At 36.7% G+C, this 23,179-nt stretch overlaps 1 protein-coding gene across 1 annotated transcript in view; it reads left to right on the top strand.

Annotated features, from left to right (window-relative positions):
• The window catches only part of SPAG16 (sperm associated antigen 16), a 1,071,408-nt gene that overhangs the window by 745,216 nt on the left and 303,013 nt on the right, over positions 1-23,179 (top strand). The window contains exon 14 of the mRNA XM_040228573.1: positions 11,152-11,217. Coding sequence (XP_040084507.1) covers positions 11,152-11,217 — 66 coding nt within the window. The remainder of the gene's footprint in view (positions 1-11,151; positions 11,218-23,179) is intronic.

Below are 23,179 nucleotides of genomic sequence, written 5' to 3'. Positions count from 1 at the left end.
ACTTTGAGCTACCTGGTTAGCAAATTTATTCTTATATTTTTCCTCTTAAATTCTCTTTGGCATAATAAATGGCATAGTTTCTAACTCCTGACTCCACCATGCTATTATAAGGGAATGTCTCATGCATTTTTTATAATCACAATTAGGAAAAAATAATCACATATATATACACACACATATATATGAGTGTGTGTGTGTATATGGGTGTCAGAGAAGGCAATGGCACACCACTCCAGTACTCTTGCCTGGAGAATCCCATGGATGGGGGAGCCTGGTAGGCTGCAGTCCATGGGGTCGCCAAGAGTCGGAAATGACTGAGCGACTTCATTTTCACTTTTCAGTTTCATGCATTGGAGAAGGAAATGGCAACCCACTGCCTGGAGAATCCCAGGGACGGAGGAGCCTGGTGGGCTGCTGTCTATGGTGTCTCACAGAGTCGGACATGACCTAAACTACTTAGCAGCAGCATATATGGGTGTGTATATGTATCCCATCAGTTCAGTTCAGTTCAGTCTCTCAGTTGTGATTGACTCTTTGTGACCCCATGAGATACAGCACACCAGGCCTCCCTGGCCAACACCAACTCCCAGAGTCTACCCAAACTCATGTCCATTGAGGCAATGATGCCATCCAACCATCTCATCCTCTGTCGTCCCCTTCTCCTCCTGCCCTTAATCTTTCCCAGCATCAGAGTCTTTTCAAATGAGTCAGCTCTTCGCATCAGGTGGCCAAAGTATTAGAGTTTCAGCTTCAACATCCCATCAGAAACCTTGAAAAAAGAACTTATTTTCCACTGGGAAAAAAAGTCTTTATTAAAAATAACAGAAACTCTAAACCAGGCAATAAAATAATCATGTGAAACAGTATTCTGAATTTTGGAAACTTGGATTACAGTGTGCAGTAGTAAAAAGAGCTAAATAACAAAGACAGACTGGTGAAATTTAAAATGTATTTGCCCTGACATGTGACTTTTTCCCTCCTATTTGCTTATCAGGAGACAGTGAGATTGACTGAACTTTTTAATGAGTTGTGTTGCCCTCTGCCTTATACTGTATATCCTTTGCGTTGTTTCCAACCACTATGTTTCTGGTAAATGCTTGACAGTGTTTTCTACATGAGTTAAATGAGGCTGGTACTTCTGCACAGAGAGCTTTGTTCGATTAGTACAGGGGAATTTAAATATCTTCTTGAGAGAGGTACATCTACAGGCAACTTTGGTTCATTTCATATGGCCTGCTCCTCTAAATCTCTGTGTTCTGCTTAATCACTGTGTTGGAGACATTGTGACTAAAGGCTCATTTGCATCAAAATAAATTCCCAGAAGGTTTGCTACTTTGATGAAATGGAATTAATTAAATATAATCTAAAGGTAGTTGGAAAAATACAGGATAAAAACTTAGTTTACATGCTACTGGGAGCATTTCTTTAAGCCCTCCTTTCTAAATGGTACCCAGAACTCCTTTCAAAAGTTATTCCTCCTTCTATTTAAAAAAAAAAAAAAAATCCTGTTCCTTAGCAATTCAACCTAAAACAAAGAAATCAAAAATACTGCATGCTAAACAAATTCACAGCATAACATTTTGTAGAGGCAAGGCAAGCTAACATTAATAAATGAAGCTATTTAAGCTTGATTTGCGTATTTAACTCACCTTAATTACACATGCATTCAGCAAACAATTTTAAAAGCCGCAATCAAACTTTCACAGACACGGTTAGTTTTTTATATGGAATAACAAAAACCAGAAACCTTGTTAATGATTATTCTGTTTCTAATTTATATGTCAGTGGGATTATTTATATAATAATAATATATTTTTCTTTAACAATTTGTAAACTTATAAAGTTAAAGTGCTTCGATTTCACAAAGTTATTTTTTAAAAAGATTTGCAGAAAATGTCAATGTTACCCCAATTTTTCTGTTATATTAAGTATGTGACCCTGTTCAATTAAAAATTTAAAAAAAGGTCTTTATTAAATTCTTTATTACTTTTTAACGTGATGATTAAGATAGTAGCTGTTGTAGAAACAAATGGTACATCTTGCTGCAGACTGTTTCTCGTAAGGTGGTTTCAACTTTAATTTCGCTCACCCTTGGACACAGTTTGCTTTCTTTTCTTTAATAGTACATTTCACTGGTCATATTATTTGAAATTAAAAATTCATAGGACACAATTGCACAATGTAATCCTCTTTAATTTCATTCAATTTTATGTAGAGAATTTTTTTTTCTTAAAAATCAAGAACTAGTTTACTCTAAGCAATTATTTTCTAGAAATATACACAGAAATAATGTTATGAGCAGGCAGTGCTTCTGTATTGCCATGTGAGGGGCTGGCAGGTCTGAGCGGTTGCTAGGCGCAGGGAGTGCTATGGACAGGAAAAAGTCAGTGCATAAAATTTTTTTCTGTGCAATGGTCAAATGGCTGTGAAATTCAATTATTAGGGCTCCATTTCCTATAGTTCCTCTCCATGAGGATTGTTTTATAAAATAAAAAATCCTGAGAGGTTAACCCTTCTGCCTGAATTGCCTTGAAAACGCAGAGGTCATGTGAAGAAAAAAAAGTTGATGAAGGATAAATGCATTAAACTTAATACACTTCCTAGGAATGGCCTTATTGTGTGTGTGTAGTAACTTGAAAAATATTTATTAAATACCTCTCATGGGCCAGCTTGTCTCTACAGTTATAATTATGAAGTTATGAAGATAATAGATGTTATCCTGCTATCACAAAACTTATAATCTATGTATTGTTACTATGTAATAATTAACATTTATTTAGCACTTCCTGTGTCTCAGGCAGCAATCTAAGCTCTTTACATGAATTAGCTTAAACTTCATAATGACACCATCATTTAGATACTCTTACTACTCCTGTTTTGCAGATGAGGAAACTGAGGCTCAGAGTCTTACAAAGACAGTAAGCTGCAAAGCCTGAGTTAAATTCAGGCGCTGTACCTCCAGATCCTGTGCTCTTAACTACTGCATTATATGCATGTATAATATCCATCTGTTTAGATATATGCCCAACCATGACATATAAATGCAACTTTTCATTTTGAGATTGCATGTTGGCTCAAAGTAAGTTTACTTTGGATTGTGTTGGTTACAGAGGCAAAAAGTAGGTTAGGTCAGTCTTAGAAGGGTAGCTGTGTTGGCTATTGAGGCTCATTTTTTTGTCTGTTACACAGGAGGAAGAAGGTTAATATCAATCAGCCTTAGGAACATATTCACTGTAGTGAATCCAGCCAGTTGGCTGGCTTTCAAATCATGAGTCTGTTGCTATGTGTCTTTTCAAGGAGTGTTTACTGAAGTTAGTTGTCATTGATTAATTTAATAGGTTTAAAACCAGTTCTGGTTACTTACTTGTAAGCAGGAGTATGGAACCGCTACTAATTGGTTGGACAGGTTCAAAACTAGTTCTGTAGTTCGTTAACATGGTTATAGAACAATCTTCTCATTTCAATTTCTTGCATATAAAACGTTAGGTTACTTTATAACAAAATAATTACTATCTTGGCTTTGGCATTCTTTCCTTCTGCTGTTGTAGAATAGTGCTTCTGTTCTCTCATTTCAAAAATGGAAATCACAGTAATACCATATCACAGGAAGTAAATGTGGTGATGAAAGTAAAGCACTTAACACAGTGCTTTAAGTACATAAAAAGCACTCAATAAACGTAAAGCTGCATTTTTGACCAGGAGTCATCAGTTATCTTCATGTGGTTGTTTAAAACATTAAGAGAGAGTGGCATAGTCGATGCGCAGATATGCTACTGGGTTAGAACCACATTATGGCAAAGGAATTGAGGGAATAAGACAGGGCACATTTCATGTCATGACAGATGAGATTAAAAAAAAAAGAAGAATATTGGAAAGAAGACCAAGCTGTTTATCTAAAAATAAGCATATCTGGTGAGGGTAGTTTTGTTTTCTTTTTTTCTCAGTAGTGATCTTCATGTAACTGATTACTTTTTCATTCAATAACTTTTATGAAATCCTACTAGAGCTGTCTTGGGCCTTGGGATGATACAGTGGTACAAGACAAGCAAGTTTCTCCTATGGGGCTAATTCTAGTGGGTGGAAAATGACAACAAACAGGAATACAAATTCATTAACTAATTTTAGTTAACAATGAGTGATACAAAAGAAAGAGGATGACCTATTTGTTGGGTACCGATCTCTGCTGAAACAGTTAAACACTGGAGTTTCAGGGGCGTGACACACTAGAAGTTTACCTCTCATTTCATAGAATGTCCTGTCAGAAGGTCCTGATCAGTAGCTTTTCTCCTTGAGGTGGTTCTGAAACCCAGACTCCTTCCATTTGTGCTCTGCCATCTTCTAGAGCTCCTCTGCCTTCAGCCTGCAAACAAGCAAAAACAAAGAGCTTAGAGGATTGTGTCGGGTACTTTATGGTCCAGAACTATGTTGGACTTATTTCACAATTGCCCACATTTCACTGGGCAAAACTTGGTCACAGGGCCACTTCTGACCTCAAGTCTGACTGAGTATCCAAGGGGAAAGGAAAAATGGTTCTATAGAATTTTCTGCTACTATAATGAGAGCATAGAAAGGAACCCTCACATGATGAATCTCAGTGCCCCTCCATTGTTGTCACTGTTTTTCAGTCGCTAAGCATGTCTGACTCTGTGACCCTATGGACTGTAGCATATCAGGCTCCTGTTTCTCACTATCTCCCAGAATTTGCTCAAATTCATGTACATTGAGTCGGTGGTGATCTCTAACCATCTCATCCTCTGTTGCCCCCTTCTCATTTTGCCTTCGATCTTTTCCAGCATCAGGGCCTTTTCCAATGAGTCAGCTCTTCGCATCAAGTGGCCAAAGTATTGGAGCTTCAGCATCAGTCCTCCCAATGAATAGTCAGGTTTGATTTCCTTCAGGGTTGACCAGCTTGATCTCCTTATAGTCTCAGGGACTCTCAAGAGTCTTTGCCAGCGCCACAACTTGAAATCATCAATTCTTCAGTATTCTGCAGTGGAAAGACAGGATAAATGACAGTTTTCCCCAGTGAAAGAGAGTAAAACCTTTGCTCTGGAATATAAGCCAATCCTCTATAAACAGAAGAGGAGAAGCCTGTAATGTGAACAAATGCCTCATGGGGAGATGCCCCTCAATCTCTCCAGAAGTCTCCATCTTCAGGGTTGCTATTCAGACATGTTTTGAACAGGTGAAGTACTCTGCTCAGAAAGCCCTGACCATACAGAAACAGGAAAAGAATCACGGAACACAAGGCATGAGAAGGAAGATTGGTGAAGGACGAGGTCAGATAGGCAGACAGAAGCCAAACAATACAAAGCCATTGGACCTAAGTGAAGAGCTGAAAATTTATTCTGAGTGTGACAGTAATTGTTTGGGTGATTGTAAGCAGCAGCATGGTGTGAACTGACTCAGGTTTTATTGATTCAGTGACTGAGAGAGAAATGGAAGAGGAGTGTGGTGAGGGTAGGAGCAAGGAGATGATCAAGGATGCTTCTGCTGTCCTCATCATCTTGGGATGTTGTCCTGCCTCAGAGTGTTAACAGTGGAGAAAGGCAGAGGTGAGCAGAGCAAGGCTATATGTTGAAGACAGAACTGATATTCTGGATAAAGGGGTAGGGTGAAGGTGAGGAAAGAAAGGGAGGTCTTCCAATTCTCAGTTTTTCTTTTAAAAGTTATTTTATATTGGAGCATAATTGATTAACAATGTTGTGTCAGTTTCGAGTGTACAGCAAAGCGATTCAGCTATACATATACATTTCAAATTCTTTTCCCATTTAGTTTATTACAGAGTATTGAGCAGTGTTCCCCATGCTTTACAGTAGATCTTTGTTGGTTATCAATTCCCAGGTTTTTGGTTGCTTAGACTTTTTTGTTTGTTTGTTTGTTTGTTTGAGCAACTAGTGATGCTGTTTACTTAAAGGGAAAGATTTAGCAAGGGTCAAGAGAAGCAGCTTGGAAATAAAAATCAAAAACTCTGCTTTTGCATATCATGTCTAACATGCTGGATCAGACAGATCCCAGCAGAAAACAGATGAAACACGGAGTGTACTCCAGTTGAATGTTTACGGAAATGGGAACAAGGTTAAGGGGCCAAGCATAGCACCCAAGGCTAGCAACAATAGAGAGCCATTACTACCCCTACATCTGAATGGGCCAGGGAAGGAGAGCATTACTGGACACAGTGTGAGCTGTCGCCATTATAGACAGCCTGCACAACACAAGCAGGGGAATTAGGCAGAGGACAGAGCCAATAAGAAAATCACAGCTGAACAGGAAGGGAGCTAGAGCGGTCATTTATCCGTCTTCCGCATGGTTTGGCTCTTCTGTATCCTGCTGGCACTGTCCTCTGGCTTACTCCAAACAGAGGATGGAGGACCTGAAAGCCCATGATGTTGTAGTTAGTAGAAATCAGGGCACAGGGCAGGGCAGTGCCACGTGGGGAATGCATCTGAGAGATAAATGGAAAAAATCAGCATTGATGCTGATAAGACTCCTTCCGAGGGTCTTTAAGGAGACAGATAGCTAAGGGCGGAGGTATTGAACATCATCAGTATTTCAACTGCCTGTGTCAAATGTCCTACGAGCTAATATTTGTGTTCTTTCTTTGCACTGTAGGCACTGTACCAACATTCCACACGCGTTATCTCATGTAATTCTTAAAACAGACCTAACGTTTTTATCATCTCATTAGACATGGGTAATGGCATTTAATCTATAGATTTGTTTTGAGAATTGCATGAGGCAACTAAAGCACAGAATTGAAGCAACCTGTTTAATGTCGCACCACTGTTTGGTCACACAGCAGAGCCAAGAATTAAGTCGGAGATGTTTCTGTCCCCAGGGCAAGTCAGAGAAACCATTATTGCACACAGCTTCTCTGAGAGAGTCAAATGCTGGGGCAATGACGTTAGGTCATGTGGCTTTTTTTTTTTTTCTTTCTTTTTTTGGGGAAAACACTACCCTCTTTTTCATTTTTTTCACTTCTTTGGGGAAAAAAAAAATTCTGACAAGAATTCATCAAAGAAAATATTCCAAATTTTAATGTCCCGATTTGGGTATTGCTTTTGATTAAGGCTGTTTGCAGACCAGAATATTAGTAACCCTCATATTCCCTATACCACAGAGAAAAAGGAGGAGATTCACTTTTATCTTGGGAACAAAGCTGGATAGAAAAGCTTTTTTAACTTTTCTTAATTCATGAAACATTTATCTTTGAGTCAGGTTTTGTTATAGTAGCACAAATGTGGTCCGTCAGCATTTCCATTATATCCCCATATTTCCAGGGCTTTTCAAGAGTGCCTTGGAGATTCAACTTTGAATTAAATCTTGGCATTCAGGGTTTGAATCAGGAAACGCCATTTTCCCTACCAATTAATCAAATAGTTTAGAGGTTCTCAATTTAGAAGAGGACCAAATGTAAAATTTTTATTAAAGAAATTATTTAAAGACAAATTTACTAACAAATACTTAGACCATATTAGCACTCATGATATAATTATAATGTTGTTTAACTATATATGGTATTGTATACTCAGTTGATCAGCTATGTATGATTCTCTGCTACCTCATGGACTGTAGACCACCAGGCTCCCCTGTCCATGGGATTTCCCAGGCAAGACTACTAAAGCAGGTTGCTATTTCCTACTGAGTTCTCAAAAAACTTAACCATAAGCACTCCTAAGATAATACATGAAAGCTAACTATATAACATCTTATATTTGCCTTTTTGACTTTGTAAGTAATTTATTCCTACTTTGGGAATTTGGATGATTTGAAGGCCTCAGCATAATTGGTTTAATGTTATTAACAGCATCAAGGTACTAAACCAGAAGAGCCTGAGTAGGGGGAATCCTGAGAGGGTGCCAAAGTGTTTCAATATATTTTTATGAATTTTAAATTCATGTGGGGAAATTTTGCATTCTATAAAAAGGGATTAATAGCATGCATTAGTTCTATAAATAGATACTTGAAATTTAATGTGTTGAATTCAGTGACAATAATGAGGATTAAATAAGTTTAATTACAAAGCCTTTCCTTTTAGTTCCAAACTAGTCTATGAATGTTTTGTGGCAGTGAGGAGGCATAATGATGACCCTGTATCTTTTAATATCTCCTTCTATAGTCTTTTCTGAAATCTCTCCTCCAGCCTTAAATAGTTTAGGATTACGTCAACAAAATGTAGTGAATGAAAAATAGATGAAGCCTTTTGAGTACACTTACTCTCCTTCTGACTGACTTCTGTCCAGCCACAATAGCCTCTTTTCTGTTTCAGAAACGTACTAGGCAGACTCCCACATTGAGGCATTTGTTCTAACTTTTTAATCTTCTTGGAAGGCACTTCCTCCAGATGTCTTCTTGGCCAACTCCCATTACTGCCTCAGTCTTTGCTCAAACCCTGCTTTCTGAATGTGATCAAACTCTATCACTGTACTTGATAATTGGATATGCCCTTAGATCTTCAATCCCAGAATTCATGACACCCATTACCCTACCTGACTTTTCTTCTTTCTACAGTATTTATTCTCTTCTAACACAGTTAGCTTCCCTGGTGGCTCAAGTGGTAAAAAATCAGCGTGCAATGCTGATTGCAGGGAGACCTGGGTTCAATCCCTGGGTTGGAAAGATCCCCTGGAGGAGGGCATGGGAACCCACTCCAGTATTCTTGACTGGAGAATCCTGATATACAGAGAAGTCTGACAGGTTACAGTCCATGGGGTTGCAAGGAGTCAGACGTGATTGAGTGACTAAGCAACACACTCATACCTTTTTAAAATGTCTGTTCCTTCACTCTTCCCCTAGATTGTAAGGTCAATGAAGACAAGTTTCTTTGTTGTATTCATTGACATATTCTAAGAATTGTGCTGAAGATATATTAATTGCTCAAAGATATTTGTTAAATGAATGATGCATTATAAAATGAAATCTGAATTTCATCCCATAACAATAATCTGTAAACATTTCAGATTTAACTTTCTCTGTTCTCTGGTTCTTCTGTAAGATTTAAGTTATTTCCCTAGGGTAGGTAAGAATGCACTTTGAACACTGATGACACAACGAAAGGTCCTACATTTAAATCCTTTTATAATGTTTTGTTGTCCAGTTGCTAAGTCATGTCTGACTGTGACACCGTGAACTGCAGCATGCCAGGGTTCCTTGTCCTTCACTATCTTCCAGGGTTTGTTCAAACTCAGGTCTATTGAGTCAGTGATGCTATCCAACCATTTCATCCTCTGTCACCCTCTTCTCCTTTTGCCTTCCATCTTTCCCAGAATCAGAGTCTTTTCCAATGAGTTGTCTCTTCATATCAGGTGGACAAAGTATTGGTGTGTCAGCATTAGCCCTACCAATGAATATCCAAGGCTGATTTCCTTTAAGATTGACTGGTTTGATCTCCTTGCCATCCAAGGGACTGTCAAGAATCTTCTTCAGCACCACAGATAGAAAGCATCGATTCTTTGGCACTCAGCCTTCTTTACGGTCCAACTCTCACATCCATACACAACTATTGGAAAAACTATAGGCTCAACATTCAGAAAACAAAGGTCATGGCATCCAGTCCCATCACTTCATGGGAAATAGATGGGGAAACAGTGGAAATAGTGTCAGACTTTATTTTGGGGGGCTCCAAAATCACTGCAGATGGTAATTGCAGCCATGAAATTAAAAGACGCTTACTCCTTGGAAGAAAAGTTATGACCAACCTAGATAGCATATTCAAAAGCAGAGATATTACTTTGCCGACTAAGGTCCGTCTAGTCAAGGCTATGGTTTTTCCAGTAGTCATGTATGATGTGAGAGTTGGACTGTGAAGAAGGCTGAGCACTGAAGAATTGATGCTTTTGAACTGTGGTGTTGGAGAAGACTCTTGAGAGTCCCTTGGACTGCAAGGAGATCCAACCAGTCCATTCTGAAGGAGATCAGCCCTGGGATTTCTTTGGAAGGAATGATGCTAAAGCTGAAACTCCAGTACTTTGGACACCTCATGGGAAGAGTTGACTCATTGGAAAAGACTCTGATGCTGGGAGGGATTGGGGGCAGGAGGAGAAGGGGATGACAGAGGATGAGATGGCTGGATGGCATCACTGACTTGATGGACGTGAGTCTGAGTGAACTCCGGGAGTTGGTGATGGACAGGGAGGCCTGGTGTGCTGCGATTTATGGGGTCACACAGAGTCGGACACAACTAAGCGGCTGAACTGAACTGAACTGATAGCTTTTACTATATGGACCTTTGCTAGCAAAGTGATGAGTTTGCTTTTATGTCTAGATTTGTCCTAGCTTTCCTTCCAAAGAGCAAGCACCTTTTACTTTCATGGCTGCAGTCATCATCCACAGTGATTTTGGAGCCCAGGAAGATGAAATCTGTCACTTCCACTTTTTCCCTTTCTGTTTGCCATAAAGCAATAGAACTGGATGTAATAATCTTAGTTTTTTGAATGCTGAAATTAAAGCCAGCTTTTCTTACTCTTCTCTTTCACCCTCATCAGGAGACTCTTTAGTTCCTCTTCACTTTCTGCCATTAGAGTATAGTGTGCTATGGGCTTATTTTTGGAAATTTTGTAGATAATTTCAATTAGTTTTATCTATTGTTTGGAAAAGATAAATAAGTAGATGCAAAGCATGGTTTTCTCAAAATAAAGGCTTATTTTGTGTTAAAAATACTACTGGACAAGTTTGTAACATTTTTTTATACTTGTAATGATCTTAATACCAAACTCAGAATTTATGAATTAAAATGCGATCTTGTGATTAAAAGGGGAAAAGAACCCTATACCCTCAGCAGTGATGAAAACATCTTGAAAACAAGGGCTTTCTATAAGAATTCACTACTTGGCACCATGACTTGAAAGGTATGCTAGTTGCAAATGGAGTCATTTAGTGAGAATTCACTACCAGTTCAATGATATAAAAGTGAGAACACTGGAATTTCACCATAAGATACCAATGCTGGTGACACACTCACCAGTACAGCCGTGTCTGATTCTAAACGGTAGCTGACAGCAAAATGTAGCGTTTTCTACCGTGAGTATGTATTGATTTTCTTAATTGACTTAAACATTACTTTAAAACACATAAGATCAGTTATCTTTCCATTTCTTTTCACATATATTGAGGGGAATTTGTTTGACTTATATTTCCGCTTTGCCTTCTTAGGGGAAATGTGAGCAGTCTCTGTATGGTCACATGCATTCCATCAATGACGCCACCTTCACTCCTAGGGTGAGTTTAGTTCTTCCACTAAGTTATTTTACAGCTTTATTATTCAAATTCATTTTAATGAAAAAAAGGGCCAGAGAAAAATGGCAGGTTAACAGAGTGAAAGGAGAGAACAGATTTGTAAATTAATTACAGCAATGAAAACAATGTACACATAATATAGAATTAAAGAAGTTTAAAACACACTTTACAGTGGTAAGTAGAGGGGACCCTCCTATTGTACTTAGTTCCACTTAAGCACATGTTTTAAGACTTTCTGTCTAGTGTGGCCTTCAAGAAAGTAAGTAGAATATAAGCTTGTAAATTTTAGTGTAAGATCATAAAATAAAATGATTGAAAGGACAGTCAAGAATAGAAAATGTTAAAGAAATGGGGCCTTTCTTCAGGGTAGAATAGAGCAACCTTGATTTAACAGATTTTCAGTTTCTTATGAAAAAGTTTCAAATATGTCTTTCTTAATATAAGCTGCTGACATAGCAAAAATATTTATCTATAGTTTGAGTTATGTAGAGATCGGGATGATTTTACCAGTGATGAAGATTGTTAAACATGGCTTTGAGTTTATTGTCTCTAAAAGGGCTTCCTTGGTGGCTCAGTACAGAATCCACCTGCAATACAGGAGATCCAGGTTCAGTCCCTGAGTCAGGAAGATCCCTTGGAGAAGGGAATGGCTATGCACTCCAGTATTTTTTCCTGGAGAACTCCATGGACAAGAGGAGCCAGCCTCAGTCCATGGACTCAGGAAGAGTCAAACAAAACATTTTCACTCTCACTGAAAGAGTTCAGATGGTAATCATGGAAGGATGATTTTAAGTTTGTACCTTCTCAAATGAAAGTAATTTGACTAGATAGATGACTTCTCAAGTCCCTTCAAACTATATGATTTAATTATATCTAACATTTTAATTTGTTTCTCAGTTCCCAGTAGAGTGTAAATCTTAGTTCCATATTCCTCTTTCTTTTCCAATTAGCTAAAAATGAAATCTGATAGATTACCTACACCCAACCTCAAAATGATAGCATAGTCAAAATTCCATTACTATCATGCTGTTTTTATTCTTTTAGAGAGAGAAAGTGTTCACTAAAAATAATTCCCTAAGAATAATTTCTGCTAAAGGAATGTTGTTTACTTCAAGTGAAATTGTGTTAGGGTCACCAGTCCTGGAATATTCATGATTGGCTCAACTAAAATTAAATTTTAACAAATTTTTTTTAGTAAAGAATTTCCATTTAATTGACTCTCTTGAGTCAATATATTATAAATTAGTTCTAAATACCAAGTGAAATTTTATTTCTAGCAGAGTATATAGCCATTTAAGAACTGTAGACCCACATGATAAGATATTTATGCTAAAAAATCTATTAAGTGGCTCAGAGCTTCACATACCCTAGGAAAATTAAATGGAAGCTAACATGAAGTAAAGTAATATTTTGTAAGTCAAGCATTTATTTTGGCAAGTAGTCTTATAGCTGGAAAATTCACACCATTTAACAATCCTAAATAGTACAATTAATAAATATGGAAATACCTAAATTAGATTTATTCAGTCAGCAATCAAGGGACACATACATTAACTATGTGCATTTCAAAAGCAAGATAATGAACATGAGGTCCAGTGTCCAATATCAAAGTGACTGTCCAATATCAAAGTGTTATTGTTTACACACTTTGTTCATGCCAAAAGGACCATTACAATACTGTTCCAAATCAATGTTCCCAAAGCCTCATTGAATTTTTCCATTAATTTATCTCTTCTTTGCTATAAATATTTAATTATTGTTAAGGAAATGCTGTTTCATTTTGATGAATGATACTCTTAAGTGAAATTTTCAGTCACTTATGTCAACTGTTTTGAAAACTGTCATATTTCACATACCTGTTAGGGAGTGTCAGAAGGATGAAGGCAGCAGTAACCAAAAGAGTGTAAAGACTTTCAGGATTTCTGAAGGAAATGACATTGTGACACAGTTCACATTCGAACTCTCAAAGTTGTGATCATAGATGCATTATATGGTACATATATAGCAGACAGAGAATTGTATAGTATCAGGTCGGTCTGCTAATTGTTTGATGCCTTAGGGATATGCATTCAAGTTATATTACCAGTTAAAATGCAGTTAGCTATTTACATAAACACAATTTTTGGAAAATTCTTTAATTTTAGATTTGTAAGTAGAAATCAAAAATGTAAAACTCAGTGAGATCCAGCTAGCCACCAAGAATCACAGAAACAAATACACAATATCAGTATGAATGCATGGTTCTATATAAAAGTGTATAAATTAAGATTTATTTCTGTGTTATAGGACTAGGGTTCCAGTGTCTTCATCTCTGATTGATTTTTCTATTGGAAATAGATTTTTATCTAAAACCTCTTTTTAAAGTAATCTGCTAATGAAACATTTTAAGGACCTATGAAAGCTTTTTACTAAGTCAGTTTCGTAAAGCAAAACCAATTTTTTTTAAGTTGACTGTAATTACCATGATAATATTAATAGACACAGACAACTCAATGTAAGTAATTTTTTTAATTGTACAAATATATAGCAAGAAAATGAATAGGGGATCCCTATCAGAGTGTCCCCTGCCTTTAAATTTTTAGGAAATTGACCTATAGTCTGGCTAGGGTGGAGATTCCATCAGGCCTTCTAGGAACTCTTCTTGACCCTCTTCTAGAGTGATGTTATGGTCAGGTGGGTGTCCTTATATTTCTGTGGATATTTCCAACTGTTCCAAGAGATACATAGCCAAGATGGCTGTGCTATACCTGCCTGGAAAAGTCAGATGAACACTGTAAATCAACTCTATTAGAATACCAATTCATCCTTCCATGGGACTGTTTACCTCAGTCTTACACATTCAAGCTAGGAATTTAGTCTCAACACATTGATTGTTGGAACAAAGCTGAAAGGCTCTGTAGAATCAAAGGTAATTCTAGTAGTTCTAGAATTCTAATCAGCTCATAAAAGAAGAGGTTTCACACAACCTCAAGTTCTATTCTCACTTATTTTAATTAACCTATTGCTTTTTCCAAATATTGTTATATTGATTATTCTAATAGAGTAGTATATACTTTAATTATCTAAAATATGGATATTTTGATTTTGAAATGAATGACATATAGCCTTAGTAGAAGGCTATTCAAGTTCTGACTTATTTTTCGTCTACAATTCAGTGGAAACTACCTGCTGTGAATAAGAGTGATGGAAGGTGAAGTCTGTCAGTTTCACTTTGCAGCAGTTTGGAGTTTTAAATAAGTAAGACAGAAAGGGATTTAATAGGACTTTGCAGCAATGTAGATTCCTACCCCATCTGTTGGCCTTGAGTCATGTAGAGGACAAGAGAAATAATTTCTTGCTTTAGAGAACTTGAAGAGTGATGATTGTGAGTAATGATTCAGGTCACAATTTAAGCCAAGAAGGTGAAGGAAGTGTTTAGAACAGAAAGTGGCATTACAGGGGAATTGGTTGATCATATATATGGATCATTAGAGGATGGTGTAGAAGGGTATGTGAGAGCTAGGAGAGGTAATAGGATCAAATTAAGGGACAAACACAGATCTTTGAAGATGAGTGTCTAAGTAAGTAATAAGGGAAAAAATGATGTGGGCGTCACATTTTGTAATGTGACATCAAAATGTCACTTACATTTTGCATTTCAAAATGGCCATAGAATCAAAATGACTGTATCAGAAGGAAAATATCAAAAAGCCAATAATCATAAAATATGGTAGTACTGAAAAAAGATGAAGTCCTCTCTGCCTTCTCTGTGCCTAGGTATCTTCCTGTACTTCTTTCCATACATATCAGAGGCTGCGGATTCAGGGTGGATGATAAGGAGTTGCTCCAGAAAATGTGGGCTGTCAGCTTTAACTGAAAGCTCACTGAGGAATAATTGGACTTTCAGAATTAAGTCATGAACCACATTAGATATTTTAAAATCAAAATATGCTGTAATCCCACTGAAATCCTAAGACAGATTCATTGCTGTGATTCACTGCTGAGAACCTCCCAGTCACCCTACTTCTTTGAAGACTATAATTCCTGAGTTATTGTTTCTGTTTACATATATGGCTCATGAAGTACTTTGACACTTACTTCATTGACCAGTTTTCCTCAAAAACCTTTTTCCTCCTCTGCTACTTACTCTTGAAGTCAAACTCTTTGTCCTTAACTGTAATTGCATCACTTGCAAATCCTCAGTTCCAAGCATTGCTTTTCTAAAGATACCAGTCTGTCTTCCAGCTCTTAAGTAAAGCCAGTATGGTGCTTCCACTTCATTGAAAGATCTTATCAGCTAAAATCTTACTCACCATCTTATCACCTTTCTGCCTTCACTTATTGTACCCCAGCTTGGGTACCTCAGTTGTCATTCTAGCCATTCCACTGCAAAGAACTTTATTTAGTTCAGTTTGACCTCCTTTTCAGTCATTGTTCACAATGCCTTGGGGCTTTTCTCTGTTTACTTAAAAAAAAAAATCTGTACACTGGACAGCATTAAAAAGAAATGTGAAATAGGACATTTTAAATCCTGGCTCACTATCTTCAGCATCTAGTATAGCCTATTTTGCATACATGATATTAAAAAATGTGATGAATAAATGCAGAGTTTTAGACAAATGAAAGCACAAGGACTTCATTATAGTATGTATCATTGCATCTTATTTTTTCAACTATGTTGGCTTTCAAAGTTCTGTGGATATTAAACTGCAAGAGAAGCTCACTTAATTCTCATAATAGATTAGCTATTCCTTAGAAAACTTCTATAGCATCATAGTGTTCCATAATTTTAGAACACTGGAAAGTTACCCAATTTTAGTTATACTTGTCCCCTAATACATTTTGGATCCTGGCTTTTCCACTCACAAGATGTATAATCTTGATAAATCATTTAGTTCATTGTAAAAATGAATGATATAAAGAACAGTATTACACAATACATATAATGTGTTTAATACCTGGCAAGTAGATAATACTATTATCACTTCTATTCTTAACACTCCAACTGTTACTATTATTGTTGTTTAGTCACTAAGTTGTATCTGACTCTTTGCGACCCCATGGACTGAATCATGTCAGACTTCTCTGCTCTTCACTGTCTCCCAGGAAGGAAGGAAGGAAAGTCGCTCAGTCGTGTCCGACTTTTTGCGACCCCATGGACTGTAGCCTACCAGGCTTCTCAGTCCATGGGATTTTCCAGGCAAGAGTACTGGAGTGGGTTGCCACTTCCTTCTCCAGGGAATCTTCCCAACCCAGGGATTGAACCTGGGTCTCCTGCATTGTAGGCAGACACTTTACCCACTGAACCACCAGGGAAGCCTCCACTGTCTCCCAGAGTTTGCTCATACTCATGTTCATTGAGTCTGTGATGCAATCCAAACACTTCATCCTCTGTTGTCCCCTTCTCCTTTGCCTTCATTTTTTTTCCCAGCATCAGGGTCTGGGAGACCAAGGGTTGACTCTTCGCATATGATGGCTGAAGTATTATTGAAGCTTCAACTTTAGCATCAGTCTTTCTAACAAATATTTACAATTGATGTCCTTTAAGATTGACTGGTTTGATCTCCTTGCTGTCCAAGGGACTCTCAAGAGTCTTCTCTAGCACCACAATTCAGTTCCGTTCAGTTTAGTCGCTCAGTCGTGTCTACTCTTTGTGACTGCATGGACTGCAGCCTAGAAAGGCTTCCCTGTCCATCAGCAACCTCCAGAGCTTGCTCAAACTCCATTGAATCAATGATGCCATCCAATCATCGCTTCTTCTGTTGTCCCCTTCTCCTCCTGCCTTCAATCTTTCCCAGCATCAGGATCTTTTCTAAGGAGTCAGTTCTTTGCATCAGGTGGGCAAAGTATGGGAGTTTCAGCTTCAGCATCAGTCCTTCCAATGAATATTCTGTTCAATCTTTAGGATTGACTAGTTTGATTTCCATGCAGTCCAAGAGACTCTCAAGAGTCTTCTCCATCACCACAGTTCAAAAGCATCAATTCTTTGGTGCTCAGATTTCTTTATAGTCCAATTCTCACATCCATACATGAAAAATCATATATTTGACCACACGGATCTTTGTCGGAAAAGTAATGTCTTTTACTTAGACAGGCTTTTAATATGCTGTCTAAGTTGGTCATAACTTTTCTTCCAAGGAGCAAGCGTCTTTTAATTTCATGGCTGAAGTCACTGTCTCCAGTGATTTTGGAGCCCAGGAAGATAAAATTGGTCATTGTTTCCAATTTTTCCCCTTTTATTTGTGTGAAGTGATGGGACCAGATGCCAATTTCTTAATTTTTAAAATGTTGAGTTTTATTACTACTGCTGTTGTTGGTGAAGCTAATGTTTCTTTCTGGGCTTCCCTGGTGGCTCAATGGTAAAGAATATGCCTGCCAGTGTAGAAGACGTGGGTTCGATCCCTGAGTTGGGAAGATCCCCTGGAGAGGAAATGGCAACCCATTCTAGTATTCTTGTCTGGAAAATCCCTTGGACAGAGGAGCATGGCAGATTGCCGTCCATGGGATCGCAAAAGGGTTGGACAGGACTTAGTGGCTAAACGATGATGTTTCTTACTAGCCACTTGTTTTTGAATATGTAGATGTAAATGAAAGAATGACCACACACATATATATGACTTTCTTATATCCTATCACTTAATTTCATTTAATACAGATGGTATAAATGTAAAGCTGCAGTATACACTTAACATTTTAACAGAAATAAGAAAATAAATTCTAAAGTTATTCTGAATAAGAAATTATTGAATTGTATTAAACCTGAGCTAAATTCCATGAGAAAATGTATATAAACCTACATAGGAGTATTTTGTCTGTTTCATATCACAGCGTAACATTTAATAATTAGGTTATTAAGACCTTTAAATTTGATATGTAATAGATTAATTGCTTTCCCAAGTTACTAGTATGTGAATATAAGTGCATTAATTATCTATTTTTAAAAATCATAGGAAAGTAAATACCTGCAATTGCCTACCTATAAAGTTATCCTCATTTCATTTTGGCAAAGGAAGAATAATTTCTGTTTTCTGAATTTTGTTCATTCTTATTCATTCTCAAACAAAGTGCTTAGTATCAATCTTTGGCTATTTTATATAAAAAAATAGAAATAACATTTAGGTCATGCAGTCATTGATCTTCTGAAGGACAAATGATGTCAGGCAGTACTTACTAAAAAAAATTTTGTTTACTTCTTCAGGAATACAAGTTGATGTCAACTACCATTTAGCTGGGCCAATAATATTGATATTTGATGTCAGTTCTTATTCATTGCTACACCTAGATTATTCATAAGTCAGAACTTTTAGATGTGTGATGAAAAAGAGTAAAATAGGTTCTGTCTATCTGGGGAAATGGAGATAACAACAGAATAGAAAATTAAAGGGCATGGAACTTGGCATTTTCATTTTATATAATATTTGAGTTATTTCAATAATTCCTACATTTATTAAAAATTAATTTCAGTTCTTTTAAACTAATCTATACTAAATGATCTCCTTAAACTAAACTTTTTTGAAAATAACCTTATTGTGCTAACTTTTGTGAAGAAAAAATAACTTTTGATGAAAAATGCAAAAGTGAAGGAAAAAAGAGTTCTTGTGAGCAGACATTCAGAAGTTAGAGAATATATTTAAATGTAATAAATTGATAGAGGTTCTTTATTTCCACTTAGTTCTCAGAAATTTAACACTTCATATGACAAAGAAGACACGGTACCTTTAAGATTTTACCCTGCCCCCAGAGTTTAACCTTTTAATAACTTATTTAGTTGGATAGAGGTGATTTAGGCATTTGTAATTTTCTTGGTAGTTTCATGAAAATTAGAAGCAATGTGATTATGTCATATTTCTTGACACTTCCTCTTTGATGGTGAAACTAATAATTTGTGTATATATATGTATGTATATATGTCCATGTATATATGTATATATATATATATGTGTATGTGTGTGTGTGTGTGTGCATATATATATATATATATATATGTATCCTTTTGGTGACTTAAAATATTTGGAAATATCAGTCAGTTCAGTCACTCAGTCTTGTCCAGCTCTTTGTGACCCCATGGACTATACAGTCCATGGAATTCTCCAGGCCAGAATACTGGAGTGGATAACCTTTCCCTTCTCCAGGGGAATCTTTCCAACCCAGGGATCAAACCCAGGTCTCCCCCATTCCCAGCAGATTCTTTAACAGCTGAGCTACAAGGGAAGCTCTGTCCTTAGCTGAGCCACAAGGGAAGTTCCGCCCTTAGGACTTTATCTTCTGGTAAGAACCAGAGATATTAAACTAGTAAACATATGAATAGTCTCAAGAATAGTAAGTCTTATTTATCCAAAATCAATTAGGGTGGTAAAAGAGTAATGAGGTAACAGTTGGAGCTTACAATGAAATGGTCAGAGAGGGACTCTCCTAAAGAGTAACATTTAAGAAAATCGTGCAGTGTTAAGAAAAAGAACTCAAGCAGAGGCAATGGTAAAGGATAAGTTCCTGAGGTAGTGGAAGTGTGGCATGATAGATGAACAGGGCACATGAAGTGGACAAGGATTAGATAAAGCAGGTGGAATAGCTTATGTCTGACAGATCATTGTCAACTTAGGTTGCTCTTTTGGCTTAATGTGAAATAGTTGAGGTCATTTTAGGATAACCTCATAACATTACCTATGGCTTTCAAAATGCTTATTCATATAAAAATGCCCTGACTATGAGAAGTACAATAGATGCTTTTGGCTGAATAATACCTTAACATTTTTACTCCATAGATCTTGGCATAGTTCTTGGTACAGAAAGTAATTAATAAACATTCATTGATTAGGAAACATTAGAAAGCCAACACAAGTCAGAACTCAAAGGGTATTTTAGAGGACATTCTTAGGACAATGTTTGCTGTGATATGATTAAATTTATTTTTTACTATTGATCTTAAAATATTATTTTAAAATTTATTACACTTTTCAGATTGTCCATGTTTGTTTTGAGCACGCAGCTGCCAATATTGTTCAAAATATATTTACTACTTCTATAAGAAACAGTCATTGCTCAGAGTATTTGGCTATTTAGGAAACTAGTCTTTCAGTACAATGAAATCTTATTTGAGTGATTTCCAGAGTACAAAAATATTTTAAATAAAATCAAAATATCAATATAAAATAGATTTTTCTCTAGTAATGATTAACTTAGACAGTCTAAACTTGCATGAGATTTTAAAAGTTTGAAAAAATATATGCATGATAAATAGCATGAGTTTTACAAGAGATTGTTTTACATATACAGATAATGTCTAATGTATCATTTGTTATCCCTGAGTCACATAACTAGAGCACAATGAATTGCCACACAAATTTATTCATAAGCGTAATTACAATAAAAATTAGCCCCTTTAATATAATTTTCTTCACTTAATTGTGTATTTGCTGATGAATATGACCATGTGAATTGATACCTTAAAAACTGCTAGTCAACATGCACAACCACAAGCACAGCAGGAGAATCTGGTCTTCCTCTTCAGAAGATTCAGATTGTATATCCAGGGTGGCCTTGCAGGAAAAATGTTACATCTCCCTGAAGAGGGGCTGAAATTTCCTGTGGCAGGTTTTACCATGGTCTTGGGGCCTGAAATGTCAATCATTAGCATGCTGTCTTTCACCTCGCCCCATTAAAACCATTGTACCAAAACACTCAACAGTCTCCTAACTAAAGGAATGGTAGCTCCTAAATCCACATTGCATTCGGAAACCTAAGCTAGTTGTATTTTCCTGAAGTATTCAAGTTTTCATATTCACTTTTTATTAAGAATTTGCTAACATTCCTTGACCTGATACTTTGGTGACAGTGAAGTAAGACAAAAATTTTGTTACTAAGTTAAATACTAGTTGCACTTAGATGTTTTACTCTACCTAAGCGGAAGAAAATTTGAAATACAATCTTAGTTAAATATAGTCTCTGTTTCTTTTTGATGAGTTTCCTATTAGAGTGGAGCAAAGGTATTTAAAATTTTTCTTAGCTTAGGGGATAGAATTTTTTTTAGAACAGATAGTTTTCAGTTTACATGCTCAAATACAAAATTAGAAATATACCCAATCCATTAATATATGGATTTCTTCCATATTATGTTGATTTTCAGACACAAAATAGTAAAAATGGACTGTACCTTTCTGAGATTATAACTTTTCTTTCTCCAAAGAGCATTCTATGCCTACAACTTCGTCAAGGATATATTTTCTCTAATGAAAAAGAAAGGGTGAGAGACTTTTTTTTCTTGGGCTGCAAACTCACTGCAGATGGTGACTGCAGCCATGAAATTAAAAGACATTTGCTCCTTGGAAGAAAAGCTATGACCAAGTTAGAGAGCTGTTAAAAAGCAGAGACATTACTTTAACAGCAAAGGTCTGTCTGGTCAAAGCTATGGCTTTTCCAGTAGTCATGTATGGATGTGAGAGTTTGACCATAAAAAGAGCTGAACACCGAAGAATTGATATTTTTGAACTGTGGTATTGGAGAAGACTCTTGAGAGTCCCTTGAACTGCAAGGAAATCAAACCAGTCAATCCTAAAGGAGATCAGTCCTGAATATTCATTGGAAAGACTGATTCTGAAACTGAAACTCCAACACTTTGGCCACCTGATGTGAAGAACTGACTCCTTAGAAAAGACCCTGATGCTGGGAAAAATTGAAGGCAGGAGGGGAAGGGGACAACAGAGAATGAGATGTCTGGATGGCATCACCAACTTGATGGACATGAGTTTGAGCAAGTTCTGGGAGTTGGTGATGGACAGGGAAGCCTGGTGTGCTGCAGTTCATGGAGCTGCAAAGAGTCAGACATGACTGAGTGACTGAACTAAACTGAATTGTTTCTAAAAATTCTGAGCAAACAGAAGCACAGCCTAGTGTATAATAGTTCTTAGAAAGGCTATGAATTTTAAATATATATAGTTCCACCTTTTAATCTATTTTTTAAATCAAGCTATAGTTTTAAATATATTTTATTCAGTGACTTCAATATAACAACCACCAAGTAAAGCCTGTTGTCATAAACATGAACCTTGGAAATGTAAAAATATTGCAAAAAAAAAAACCCTATTCATAAATTGTCATTTTTGAATATGTGATGGAACTGCTCTGAATTTATTGCAATTGTGCTTATGTACATATTAACAGGAAATAAATTAATTGCAGGTTGTTCCAGCAGTGGTATTGCAGTGAACACTGTATTAATCATTTACTGTTGGCCATTTTGAAAGAGACCTCTGCCAAACAGACTAACGCTTTAGGTTGCTAACAATAATTAAAACAGGTTTAACAGAATTGGTGTGATTCTACATGTAACATGTACAGTGACCAAAGACTCAAAGGACAAAGAGAAAAGCAATTGTTACTGAGAACAGTTAATTTATATGGTGCTGCCATCTTTGCTAGGTGATTAGTTTTATTTAACTGTGAAGTGGTAAACATATGTATTTTTAAAAAGCTCTATCTGAGCACTTAAGAAGTGATTATCTTGAAATTACTAGCAATATGAAGTTGTACCTTGTTCTTAGTAAGTGCTGGGTAAATATTTGTGGAAATGATTTAGGTGAAGAAAAAAAGAAAACAATCAAATCTTGTTCTAACAAAGAAGAGACTGGCTTGACTGGATATTTCACAGTCTGTACTTTAGTCATTGGTTAGTTTTCATCCAGGTTCCAAACCCCTCTCTGACCTCTAGTCGCTGCAGCAGAAGCCTTGCGTTTCTCTGATTTTCATTTCCTACCCTGCCCTCTTCGTTACTCTGGGAATGTAAAGGGACTGCTGTTCTCCTTTGATGAAAGACAACAGACTGATAAAGTTAAATGTCTGCATCATTACCATTGTCGTCCATGGTGTATTTCAGGCGTAGTATCAACTGTGACTAGTTTCTACTCCTCAGGGGGTCCTGTGATCTCCAGTTCCTTATGTAAATCAATGCAAAAGCTGCTCCAGCGCTATC

The sequence above is a fragment of the Oryx dammah genome, unplaced genomic scaffold, assembly GCF_014754425.2.
Source record: "Oryx dammah isolate SB20612 unplaced genomic scaffold, SCBI_Odam_1.1 HiC_scaffold_27, whole genome shotgun sequence".
Lineage (NCBI taxonomy): Eukaryota > Metazoa > Chordata > Mammalia > Artiodactyla > Bovidae > Oryx > Oryx dammah.
The sequence above is the reverse complement of the archived record's forward strand: the minus strand, read 5'-3'. Positions and strand labels throughout refer to the sequence as shown.